The sequence below is a fragment of the Podarcis melisellensis genome, assembly GCF_964234715.1.
Source record: "Podarcis melisellensis genome assembly, chromosome: 3".
Classification (NCBI taxonomy): Eukaryota; Metazoa; Chordata; class Lepidosauria; order Squamata; family Lacertidae; genus Podarcis; species Podarcis melisellensis.
This window is the reverse complement of record NC_138530.1, coordinates 82,969,404-82,982,629: the sequence shown is the minus strand read 5'-3', so window position 1 is coordinate 82,982,629 and position 13,226 is coordinate 82,969,404. Positions and strand designations below refer to the sequence as shown.

At 39.8% G+C, this 13,226-nt stretch overlaps 1 protein-coding gene and 1 long non-coding RNA gene across 8 annotated transcripts in view; one reads left to right on the top strand and one right to left on the bottom strand.

Annotated features, from left to right (window-relative positions):
- MYO6 (myosin VI) overlaps positions 1-13,226 on the top strand; it is a 112,970-nt gene that overhangs the window by 25,040 nt on the left and 74,704 nt on the right. For all 5 annotated transcript variants that reach the window (XM_081904850.1, XM_081904849.1, XM_081904852.1 and 2 more), the window contains exon 2: positions 11,032-11,164. In XM_081904850.1, coding sequence (XP_081760976.1) covers positions 11,048-11,164 — 117 coding nt within the window. In that variant the 5' untranslated portion in view covers positions 11,032-11,047. The remainder of the gene's footprint in view (positions 1-11,031; positions 11,165-13,226) is intronic.
- Positions 661-11,782, bottom strand: LOC309366382. 3 transcript variants are annotated; one of them, XR_014166657.1, is made up of 5 exons: positions 11,616-11,782; positions 11,281-11,367; positions 9,893-9,947; positions 3,723-3,767; positions 661-1,004 (listed from the first exon to the last, which is right to left on the bottom strand). It is a non-coding gene; the product is annotated as an uncharacterized lncRNA (long non-coding RNA). The 3 variants fall into 3 exon arrangements; XR_014166658.1 differs by lacking the exons at positions 661-1,004; positions 3,723-3,767 and adding an exon at positions 7,560-7,841; XR_014166659.1 differs by lacking the exons at positions 661-1,004; positions 3,723-3,767 and having other exon boundaries at positions 9,753-9,947; positions 11,526-11,782.

Here is a 13,226-nt window from a genome sequence, read left to right as displayed (position 1 = left end):
GGTGTCATGGAGATAGTCTGAGTCATGTTATGGCCACCCTATTTAGGTCCCTTGCTAATTGTTCCATGTGACAGCTGGAAACTTTTGATATTCTTCTATATATACATATTTGGACGTTATTGTCATGTTCCCTCCCTTTTCTTTTCCTCCTCCGTGTAGATAACATGCAGCCCCCCACTTATTTCCTTGAATATTTTGCTGTCAAGACCAACTGCTATCTTTTTAGTTCTGGGTGTCTCTTCCCTCCCGCCTTAAAAAAAGAAAAAAGATTTTCACCATAGCCATTACGATGCTCTCAACTGAACACATTCTGCAAAAATTGTGTGTAGATGCAGAACTTAGTTTCCTTTCCGTCTTGCCAGAACTTAATTTCCTTTTCCTTTTGCTGTAGTATGTGTATTTGGTGCCGGTGCTCAGCGCTAAAGTATTAAGAACATTTGTAACCACCTTAATATTAAGGAAAACATTCTTTTAAGTGATGTGAAAAACTCAGTATATAAAAACAATAACATAAAACAATTAATCCCAACATCACTATAATAATAATAATTTTTAAAAAAATTAAATACTTTTATTATTTATACTCCGCCCATCTGGCCGGGTTGCCATTATCTATAACGGTAGATAAAATTCAAGTCAGAATGACCAAATGCAGGATCCAGCTTCAGTAACTAAATTTAGTGGTCAGGGAAACCCTGGACAAAGAACTAGGTCTTTAAAAGACACATAAAACAAACAATGGAAGAAGCATTCCCATTTAGCAGGAGGAATAACATTCCAAAGGGCAGGGGCAACAGCAGAAAAAGCTCATTTCCGTGACAGTCCATAGGGCATAGTTTGGCCAATGTGGGCTCCCCTTGCTCATATGAAGTGAAAATAGATGAAAGTGCCTCTGAGCAGGTGAAGAGTGCAATTCCCTCATCTCCAAATAATTTCAGCACACGTCGGGGAGTAGGAGATGACGGCATCTGGTTCCAAGGGTACTTTTCCAGCTCCATTGCCTCCTTTTAAAAAATAGAAATCGAGCATTTATATAAGCACACTTTTGTGTTTGCTTTGTTAATCTTTTCATTAAACCGGCAAGGGAGGGGAAGTAAGTCACCAGTAACTATAGGTTTGTATGTGTGCGCAAATCCTAATTTGCTGCTTCTAAATGTAGTCCTCATTGTGAGCTCGCCAAAAAAGTGCGAAGTCATTTAACAAGCAGTATTCCTAATCACATGGGTGTCCGGGTGATGCAACCTCTTTCCTGTAAGCTGCTCTCTAAAGGCCACTGTCACACCTGCAAGACAACACCTATGAAACATGCCACTATTGTAAGCAAGCTCATGTATTTACTGTGCTAATGATTATGTTGCTAATGCTTGTGTTAGCCCAGGAAGCTGTGTTGACTTATCTGTGTTATGGCATATCCCAAAATGTTTAGGGGTAACTCTCGTTTTCCTACTCATATTGAAATATTGCCCCTCAATGAGGCCAAACTTAGATTCACAAAATGTTTAGGGGTATGCGTAGCCCTGTGTCCCCCCTGAAAAAAGCATTTAGAACACATGACTTCCTGTAAAGAATTCTTGGAACTGGAGTTTACCTATCGCATAGCTAAAATTCCCAGCATGGAATTCTCTGGGGGAAGTCATGTGCTTTAGATGTTTGGTGTGTATGCAGACAGACTCCAGTCTCCACTTAACTTTTACCATGGGGTAAAGTGTTGGCGCAAGTGTTTCCCTGCCCTCCCCAGTGCCAAGGTGTAAAGCGGAATTCTGTCTTCTGCCTGTTACTGACATAAATTGGAGACAGGCAGACTTGCTGCATGATGGGCTGCAAGTCATGTGGTGACTTTCGCTTCATAATGTAGTTAGTGAAGAGCAACACTTTCCGTAAGAATGTGGTGAAGCGAACACTTCAAACTGGGTCACAGGCTGGGCTGCTGAAGAGATGAAGGTCTTTATAGTTGGGAGTTGTTGGAGCGACAGTGCCTTGAGACGGCTGGTTGACCATATGAGATTTGAATATGCATAGCAGAACTTTCTGTATGTGATCATTCCATCACTTAAAGCCAATAGCTTTTTATTTTTTACTCGGTGCAGCTTGAAACCTGAGCAGCAACTAATAGAGACCCATTTGAATGCTTCGTGCCTCTTCCTCCATTCTGTGTTAGGGATCTGAATAGATGCAGACTCTGTGATGGACGAGTTCCGGAGAACTTGAAAGCTTGCACCCTATGGTGACATTTTAGTCAGCCTAATAAAGGTAATCTGGATAAAGGTAATGTGGATTTACCTAATAAAGGTAATGTGGATTTTGGAACTTCTGTTATAGGCCTGGGTGTCTGTGTTTACTTTTTGCATTACCATTTATTGCCTACCAGGTCAAGTCTATACCTGTTTGGGAGGAAACTATATGCTGCCACTGGGGCTGTTATTGGTACAGTTCTATTATTCAAAGTCTTTGCGTCTGATTAGGCTTTGAGACTGGCACATTTCTTCATGAATGCCCAACCCATGGGCTTCAATGAGCTTTATCCTGGTTTCTCAAATAGGTGAGGAACTGCCTGACATAATCCAAAAGTTGTTATGTGAAGAGACTTTTCTGGGATCAGTCCTTCATTCCATGTATTCAATATTTTAACAGGTGACCTTTGGTAAAAATAGTGATATGGTTGGTGAGATTTGTAGATGGCATCACACTGGGAAGTATTTTTAATTCATAGCAGGAGTGGCAAGCTTATGTAGGTTAAGATGGAGTAACAGAAAGATAGTGAAATCTTGTGGAAGATTTTTGTGATGGATTTAGGGACTAATGATAACCTTTGCTTTTTGGTTAGATCTGCTACCTGGGAACTCAAGGCTATCTGATAACTACTCATGTGTTACAGTGGCAAAAAGAAAAAAAGGCAAATGTAGCATACTGGATGCAGTAGAGCATTAAAAAAATGTTCAGATGGCAAAGGCTGCAATTTGCTGAGATTTATGTGCAGGAATGAATCCTCTTGATGTCATGAAATTACTGCTTGTAGCGTCACCAAACGGATGTGCAAGCAAGCGCCAATTTCCAAGGGGAACGCATTGCTATGATTTCACTCTTGGAAAGATTTGTAACCTCTTCCTGTTCATTATACAAAAAATCTTTTAGCTGTGGGAAGATAAATAGAAAGAAGAGGGTATGAGTTGTATTATCACTCGGGCGATAGCCGATGTGATGCCCTGCAGATGTTTTTGAACTCTAGCTCCCATTAGTCCAAGCCAACATGGTGAATGGACGGGAATTATGGAATGGAGTGTTTATAAGAGCCAAGGTAAGCTTGTGCATGTAGTTCAGTTGATTCCCAAGCATGGATTTCTACATGGTTGCAGCCCATGGGATCTATAAAGGATTTTTACAATTTACTCTTTTATGCCATAGTATACTTGACTTTCTTCAGCAGTGTTTTATTCTGGATTGTTTTATTTGATATTTTAAAGTAGATCATAAACCGCTTTGAGATCCCCCCCCCCTAAAAATACAAAGCGGTATAGAAATGAAAATAAAAATAAAAATTCAGCTTAATTTAAAGCTATGCTGCTGATCAAATCGCCTTTCAGCTCCCATTACATCCCCCAGTCTCCTCTCCTTAGACCATTTGATAGACCAAGTCAATGGCATTAGATAAATAATTCAGTGCACTTTTAATAAATGTTTGATATTAGAGCTAGAAATTGCAGCCACAACAGAAATTCACTTACTACTTGCAGTAGCATTGCTCAAGTCTTAGGATAATCCAAGACCCCCTACTAAAAACAGAAACAATAACATAAGTAATGAAACTGTTCATGGCTAAATAATATATGAAGGGTCGATATTTGATTGAATATACCAGTATAATGATAGTGTAAGATACAATGAGAGAATGCACGGAAGTAAATAATCACATATTGTTTTCAGGGCTTCTGCCCACCACGCCCTGACAGTTCACCAGCACCAAATCTATAAGTGCCTCTTATTTGTGCTAGCTCTGGATATAATAGACATAGGATTCAGTTCTGGACTGGGGTCCACTCCTTCCAAAAGAACAGGTGTATAGTTTGGTGGTATTCCTAGGTCCATCTCAGCCATTGAAAGCTCAGGTGTCCAGCTTAGGTTGGTGTGCCAACTATGCCCTTTCCTGGCTAGGGATAGCTTAGTCATTGTAATCTTAAAATTGGACTACTGTAATTCACTCCATGTGGGGCTTGCCTTTAGGATTGGTCTGGAAGCTGCAGTCAGGGTGTTGAGCGAAACACCTGAGCACTCGCATGTTACACCTGTGCCAGGGCAACGACATTGGCTGCCAATCAGCTGCAAGCCATGTTAAAGGCCTGAACAACTTAGGATCAGGTTGCCTGAAAGACCAACGACCCCTGTGTAGACCTGCAAGTTCACTTCGATCATCTGGGGAACAGGCATGTTCTGCTGTTTCCCCTGTTTTGAGGAATGTCCTTCCCCCGTGATATGTGAAACAGTTGCTTCAGACATCTTGTAAAGACTTACTTTTTTGCCCGGATTTCCTGTCACCCATAAAATTGGACCCTGATTTATGTGTATGAAACTCCCGAATCTGTTTTATTTGCTTTTCTATGCTTTCATATTTTTTTTATTTATTTTAGGCTGTATTTCTCTTTTAATGGATACTTTATTTATATTGTGCAAAGTGTACACCGCTTAGAGGTTTTAAAGATCTTAATCTGTTTAGAAACGTTTTTAAATAAAACCAAAACCAAACCATAATGCCTTTATCTGAGGTTCAGGCTATTTTCCAGCCCAAGAACATCTAAGGGATGTTATCCTGTTTTGACAGGATAAGTGTTTGAAGCAGTGAAAAGGTATACTTTTCATATAATATGCAATTACATGTGGAATTCATTCTCAAAGCATAATGCTATATAGTACACTATTCTTAATTAACAGGCCCAAAGAAATTTGACTGGTTCACCCAGATTTCAGATAGCTGCCTGTTTGTTGACTGTTTCTCACTGAGTTGCTGATCAGAGGGCACATGTGCAATGCCATTTTCAGTGATTCAGATATTTACACGTGTTGGAATTATCAAGGTATAAAATGGGGGTGGAGAACCTGTGACTTTCCTGATGTTGTTAGACTACCATCAGCTCTGACCATTGACCATGTTGGCTATGGCTGAAGGGCATGGGAACATCTGGAGGGCAGATGCTTGCATAGAATCGCATCTAAAACGATCAGTAGTAAAATACGTTCAAAATAATAGTGTTTGCCGGAAGCTATGAATAACTAATCAAAACTGAAATATGCTTATGATAGATGTATATTTGTACCACAGTATTGTGGCACATGCTTAATACTGAATTATGTTTTATATTTGTTTTATAAATAAATTTATAAAGTTAATCATAGGTTACCATTAGGGACACACCCCATACAAGATATCATAAAACTACAATACAGTTCAAAACAAAATTAGGCACATTAATTGGCAGCAGTGCACTTTTTTTTTTAAAAAAAAGAATCAGAGGCCCCTTTATTAATTCATTAAAGGAAACAGTATAGGTTCCAGTAGTTGAAAAGTTCTATATCGTAAAAGATATGGTTACCATATCTCAAAATGTGAAAATCCGGACACAAAAGTTCTTGAGCTTTTTTTTTTTTTAAAAAAACCCCCTCCAAAAATGAAGTTTTTAACCTATTTTTAGGGGAATCTCAAAAAACTCATAAAATAAAGGCTTATGACTCTACTGTGTGTAATGGCACAGTTTGAGGTGCGAACAAAAATATCCTCACATTAGGTTGAATTGATAGTAAATAAGAAACCATTGCAAATACCCTGGTTTAATTTCAGTAGTGTATAATAGCTCAATTGTTGGACACAAATGTGGCATCAGGGAAAGAAATAGTCTGTTTTGTCAATGGAAAAAAGGAGTCTCTTGAGTAAACAAATGAATTCAAGATCTGAAGTTCCTACTTTGTGGAACTGGAATTTAAGAAGTGGCTACTTCCTCAGACAACTGACTGACCTTTTATTGTAGGCCTGGTGGTTAAGAGATTATACATTTTAATTTCAGGGTAGCTTGCTTGTGCAGCCTACTTGAACATCTGGAGAAATGGCAGTGTGTGCCCTGGTAACAATGTTCCTTTGGTTTTCGTGGTTGTCCGAAATGAATGTTGTTCTCCAAGTACTATATGCTAAAAATAAATCAGGGGCTAGTGAAAGTCATGGCCTCTTTAGATCCAATACACTTTCAATATTCTAAAGAGCCATTACCATTCGTATCATTGGATTTTTAGCGTGTGCAAAATTTAGGAGCCAGTTAACTTCTCATAGGCACCTTAGTTAGTGGTAAAAACTTGCTTCTTGACTTCTGTCGTAACCTTGGAGCTACTGTGGCTACTGGATGCTTGGAGGTTGGATAAAAAGTGGAGCCCAGAGTTAAGAATGAATTGCATATATTTCAACCTACAGAAAATGTGGCTTATATCTGATTTGTACAGTTCTAAATAAAGAAATAAATATGGCCACCGGCCAGGTCTGACTGAATACAGATGTTGTTCAAAAGGATTTGCTCTATGTTGCTCAGCACACATGACCAGGATAATCGGGTGTTGTGAACTGCTTGGAATGTAGCTGAAGGCTTCCAAGTTAACATAAACTGGACTTGACTTCACAGTGTAGAGCCACAAACGTTCATTTTGTGGACAAAAGTGCTCATGTTTAATACTTAAGGTTCTGCAAGCTTTAGTTTTGCTGGCAAAAGCTGAAGTCTTTCTTCTGTCCTTGCGATTAATAAGGCCAATTACGGATTGAAAGCATATGCAGGCATCTCTGTTTTTTGGGGTTTTTTGTGGTCTGGAAGCAGGGATTCTATACATTCCATATTATTTTCCCCTTGAGTTGGGGGAAATGCCCATACAGAAATCCAGAGCTGTTTTGAACTTTACATAATGCAGAATGAGATGGTAGAGTGCCAAATTGTGTATGCAGAGATTCATTTTGTGTGTGTTTGTGTGTGTTACTGCTCTCCTATTTTTGAAAAACAACAACTGTGCATGTAGTAAGTTAGCAGGGAGAGGACTGTTCTAAGCTCCCCCCCCCCCCAATCTATGGGTTATATGCAGAGTACTTCTTTCTGATTGGGCAAACATTTAAAAATAATCATACACAACCCATCAGCATTCTGAAATAAGGCAGAATTCCACTACTGCAACCATATCGCCTCATTCTGTGGCTTGGGTCTAGCACCCGTGGCCCTCCAGATGTTGTTGGATTCCAACTCCTATCAGCCTCAGCAAGCATGCCTAATGATCAGGGATGGTGGAGGTGGTAGCTCAGCAATATCTGGAGGGCCACATGTTCCACATTTAGATGATTTGAATGACCTACGATGAGCCTTGGGCTTGTGTGCTTTCCTTTCCCCCAGTTCATACATAAGGGTAATTGGTTTAATCCAAAGTGGAAGCAGGAGCTTTGGCTCTTCTCCTGTCCACTTGGGGCAAAAGAGAAGAGGGGAAGACCGCACGTGAGCTCCTGACGTTGCACCTTGTTCTCAATCATCTCTAAGCCACCATCTGAACAAGGAAATGTGTAGAACGGCTTTTGGATTCCAAATTTATAGACAACTCCAGAGTACCAGAGATCACAGTTCTTGAAGACTCTTCCCAGAGGCTGTGGCAGTAACGACTTGATGCAGTTCTATGGCTCCTTTGATGCAGTGGCCATGTTCAAACCATGGTAACATTTTGGCACCTGTTTCTCCCAGTTCTGCCTAAATTCCTGTTCACCTCAGCCCAGTAGAACCAGCCCAAGCCCATTCTAATGCCTGAGATGTAGAAATTGCATATGGTAGCACCCTTGTCCTCTGTGGTAAAAAACAGAATGCAAAATTCAATTAAATGAGGGGAGTATCTTGTCAGTAAGATAGTGTCTAACGTGCGTTGCTTGAGGCAGCTGCCTCACAGGAGAATGCTTTTGCTATTTGACAGGATTTCTTTCCTCTAGAAGCAAATACAGCCTTATTCCCTTTCCACCTCTGCTGTTGAGGGACTGCTGTCGACTGTCGCCACTCTTGTGGGAATCTCTCTGATCAAGCTGAGCTTGACTCCTATCAGCTCAGTATGATTTCAATGCCTGTTATGGCTCTCTCCTTACACGTAGGAGTGAAAAATCTGCTTGTTTGACAGGCCTTTTTAAAGGAAGGATATGTGAGCCCTTCCTGTCCAATGTAGCTCACACCATTATTGCCTAGCGATAATGTCTACATTTGTGCACTGCTGCAGGTTAATAAAAAATAAAAGGAAGCAAACTACTTTGAGGTAACCGAGGTGCTTTTATGACTGATGACTGGCACTTTGTGGCAGAATATTTTCTAACTGATTTATTGTGTCACAACGTTTCATCGCACACAAAAATCTTACAATAGGGTTTTGTTTTTGAGTGACACAGAAGTTGCCACAGCTGGGACTCAGAAGAATGAAACAACCATTGAGGGTGGGGGAGAGGGGCGAGATCCAAAAATCGTTTAAATACAGTGTAGTTAAAAGGCTGTGGCACATTTACATGAAGGCATGGGCAGCGTCAGTCATGTAATCCAAAAGTTGGGGTTGGCCACTCAGTCCATGTATTGTCCATTTGGGAGTCTGTCAACACCCTGTTCAGAATTCTCTGCCTTTATGTGAATATGTACATTTATGGGTATATACAGTGCTTTTTCTGGGGAGATACATACCTCTAAACATTTTGTGAATCTTTGTACTTTTGTCCATTTACTGTATTTATTTTCCCCAATTCGAACTATAAAATGGTGATTTTCTTTGAGTCAAAATGAGAGTACCCCTAAACATTACCTGCCCTTTCCCATAAGTCCCTGGGCAATAAAATGCACTTACTAGTCAAATGAACAATTACAGCCGTAAAGCCATAAAGATGTAGAAGCAGTTAAAAACAGGTCCACATATAAATCAATTTGAAACAATTCCATATACAAAAATTACAAACATTTGAAAACAACGCTATATATGAAAACAGTTGTATGTGTGCTTAGTATACATATATGTAATATGATCTCTCTCTCCTGCATCAAGCGAGGCGCCAGGTTAGATTGCATACAAGGTGTCCCCTCTTTTTTATTATTCTAATTTAATACCCAAAATTTAAATGCACATTTTAAGTAAATAAATTAGTTGCTTCCATAGCAATACAAAAAAGTCTTTTTCTTTTAAAATTTGTTGAAATTTGTCAAAACAAAACAGTTTGAGGATTGCCAGGATAGAAGTTCATTGCAAACTCCTTGAATTTAAGGTCATGTTTCTGTACAAGAGCTATGTGCGCAATAGAATGTTGAGACATTCCCCCCCCCATGTTACAGCTGCTCCTTTGAAACCTCAGTAAGAGTCTCCCAAGAGACAACTGGGAAGCGCACAATTCTCGGCGTGCGTGGTGAAAGGGTGAATGCTGTTTATTTCCTTTTTCTGTCGGTTTTACTTTTGGAAAATTCTCTTGTGAAATCCCAATTTGCCTTTTAGATTTGGAGGAACAAATCAAAGAAGTGAAGCACTTCAGAAACAACCTGAATGGCTCTTGAGGCAACCTTGCCCATCTACATTGCGGTGTTTCCTTATAACTTGTATACATTTTTTCATTCTGAAGAATGGAGCTGTCTCTCTCTCTCTTTCTCTCTCTTGATGAGAGTCGCTGAACTTACCAATAAAACCTCGGCTTTGCAAATTTGACATATAGAATGAGAAACATCAAACACTGGAAAAGTTCCACCAATATTCACTTGCTGTGTTACATAAATTTCAGCAGCGTTTGTGAAGGGGAAGTTCTAAGTAGACGGAACTTTTTTTATTACCATCATAAAATATGTTTTGGATCAGCATACTAAATAGTTTAGATGCATAAATATGATACCTGTTTTTCTGTAGATAGATGCCTAGGATCTCTTGGCCTGAGTCCTTATGTAGATCTGAAATAATAAATCAGTAACATATTGCATAAAGGGACAAGGAAAAAAAAGGTTGCTTGTTAAGCAGAGATTTGGGTGTATTTAATTACCAATGGAAGCTTACTGCAGGACGCTTTGTATTTAATAGTGTGGATGTGAGTTGACAAATCGCTTACCAAGAGTATTAGATTAATTTTAAGCTGTGTAATCTTGATCCAAAATGGATATGATATGATGCAATGCAATGCTATACATAGTTAGAAATTTATAGAACCATGCTTAAATAAAAGAGATCCATTTTATGTAGCAACTGCCTCTTTCAGTTGCTTCGTTCAAGAGACAAACTGAAGTATTGCTATTGGACCAGAAACCCACTCTTTGTATTCATCATGACTTTTTCTACTACTGTTAAGGATTTCATTCTCAACCTTTTGCACCTTAATAACTCCTGCCTAATGTATTGGGTTTTTAATATTATATTCACACTTTCTATCTGTCTTCCATCTGTCTTATTGTGGAATTAGCGTTGTGGTTGTTATCCTCCTATCTCCAGTTCCTGAGAAGAGAACTGAGAAAGTTGTGGGTGTAATGCCCACATGTGTTGAAAGTCAAGTAAACAGGAACTAAAAAACAAAACAAAACCCCAAGCACTGGAACATTTAAAAAACATAGGATCTACACTGCTAAATGGAACAAAGTTTAGTCTTTGAAGTGTGAGAACAATCCATAGCCTTTCCTCAGAAAATATTACTTAAAGCAGCATGGCTCTCTCATTGAGGGGACTGATCAAATTCATAGCTCCTTAGTTTTAGCAACTCTACAGCATCAGGGATTTGGAGTCCAGTCATCATTCAAGCTCTGATAAATGCAAAAATATTTGTTAAATATTTCTCAGCTCAGTTGTATCCCTTTGTGTGTTTGGAGAACTGGGGAACTGAAATCAGCACATGCTGCTTGAGTTAGTATAACTTTTCCTAAGAAGTGGATGAGCTAGACCTTTTCCTTCTCCAAATATTTGGAATAAACCTGCAGTGTTAAACTTGTAAGGAGAATCTTACGAGATGGTTGATTGATTTACCTTCATTTTCCCCCCTTCTCTCTCTAGAAAATAGCTCCTCAAAATGGAGGACGGGAAGCCTGTCTGGGCTCCGCATGCGACTGATGGGTTTCAGATGGGATTGATTGTGGATATTGGCCCTGATACCTTAACTATTGAACCTCTAAATCAAAAAGGCAAGGTAAGTATCTCCAAAGAGGTGATTACAAACCTTTCAAGAAATTGTTTTAGTTGAAGAGAAGGTGTATGCAATGAGGGTGAGGCTGTTTGTCAAGTAATTTAGAATATTGATCATACCTGTAGCTTGGTTCCTGTGACACATAATTTGGGGCACCAGACTGCCTTTGAAGCTCCACTCAGTGGCTTGATCTGTGTTATGGCCTGCTGTTGGGGGGAAAAAAAAAGGATTCCAAAGTACACAGTTCTGTTAAGGCCTCTGAAAGCGGAAGTAGGAAATGTGTACTATGCCATATGGGGACTTGTAAATACACTTCTTTTCTGCATTTCCTACTCTGATCAAAGTTCTCTGCCTTATCATGTACCTAGTTTTGAACTGGAAGTTGTTGTGGTTGGGTGAGTTGGTCAAGATCCAGATTTTTTCAGGTGATTGATCATTCCTCAGGAAAACCTACCGTATTGGCCCATATATAAGCCACACCCGAATATAAGCCGCTCCATTCCTTGCTGCTCCTGGCTGCATACTGGGCGGGGGGAGCCATGTTGTGTTGCCGGCGGCCTTTCCCCTTCCTTGCTCTCTCCCTTCCTGGCCTTGGGGGAGAGGACGGGGGACTACGTGTGGGGCGGGTGCCACGCTCCTGCTGCGCTCCTGCCGCTGTTTGCCCCACGCTCCTGGCTGCATACCGTAATGTCGTGAATATAAGCTGCACTTTAACTTTTCACGGTCGGAATTTGGGGAAGAAGAAGAATATTGGCCATATTCAGGCCAATATGGTATACAGTGGTACCTCAGGTTACATACGCTTCAGGTTACAGACTCTGCTAACCCAGAAATAGTGCTTCAGGTTAAGAACTTCGCTTCAGGATGAGAACAGAATTCGTGCACGGGCGGCGCGGCAGCAGCAGGAGGGCCCATTAGCTAAAGTGGTGCTTCAGGTTAAGAACAGTTTCAGGTTAAGAACAGACCTGTGGAACGAATTAAGTACTTAACCTGAGGTACCACTGTATTTTTGTCTTTTATGAGATATAACAAGCAGCCACGAAGTGTTACTATAATGCACCTTTGGGCAACTTAATCTTGAATGTATTCTTGTTGTCAATCTTATGTCCCACCCAAGTGAAAGACCTATATTTTCTGGAAGAGCAGTACTTTATAGTGTGAGGATCCCTTCCAGCTCTACAATTCTATGAATCTCTGTAGCTCTCTAGCTGAGGGAACCTAAAATGTAGGTGAGATGTCTTAAAATTATCCATTATAAAATCATTGTGGATACTTCTTTGAGAAAATTGAGATTAATCACTGCTGTATGAACAATTGTTGGGACTTTTCAGCATGTTTAAGCACCATTCATGGGAGACAATAATACTTGAGAGTCTGCTGGATTGTGAGGCAACGGCTGTAAGAGGCTCATTGAGAAATGTCATAGCAATGATTTTGATGTGTCTGTTTAAGATTCAGCACCTCTTCAGAGGCAAAGTGGATGTAGGCCACAGAAAACCGGAAGGGTTACACCTTTGTTATCGCTGTCACTTAAATTGATACGGTAACTTCGTTCAATGTTAAAGCTAAGATGGATCTATTAACAAGACTTTAGCTGTCATGATGTATTTAATTTTAGTTTGTAAGAGATACTTGTTTGGTGAAATTGTTACTCATGGCTAATTGTCTATGTAAGAATACTTGGCAAATGTCGTGTTTCATACCAATTTATGCACAGAATATATCTGGGATCTTGAGCTACTTTATTTCTGGGTAGATTACAGGCTGAACTAGATTCTACTGTAAATCTGTACTAGACACTGAAAAACGTGGTCATGCTTCTGCTCACTCCACTCGCATAATGGATTGGGTCCACACCAACTAGCAATGGTGGTAGTAATATAGGCAGTGGTAGTAGTAATATAAATTATTGTTAGTTTATTTGCGGACCTCCTTTTATCTGAAGACTGCAGAGCAGTGTGCATCATAATATAAAACCACACAACGGAACTACAGTATACATTAAAATGTCCTTAAATTTAACATTAAAATTAAGTGACCTCAGAGGACACTGTTAAGGATTCAA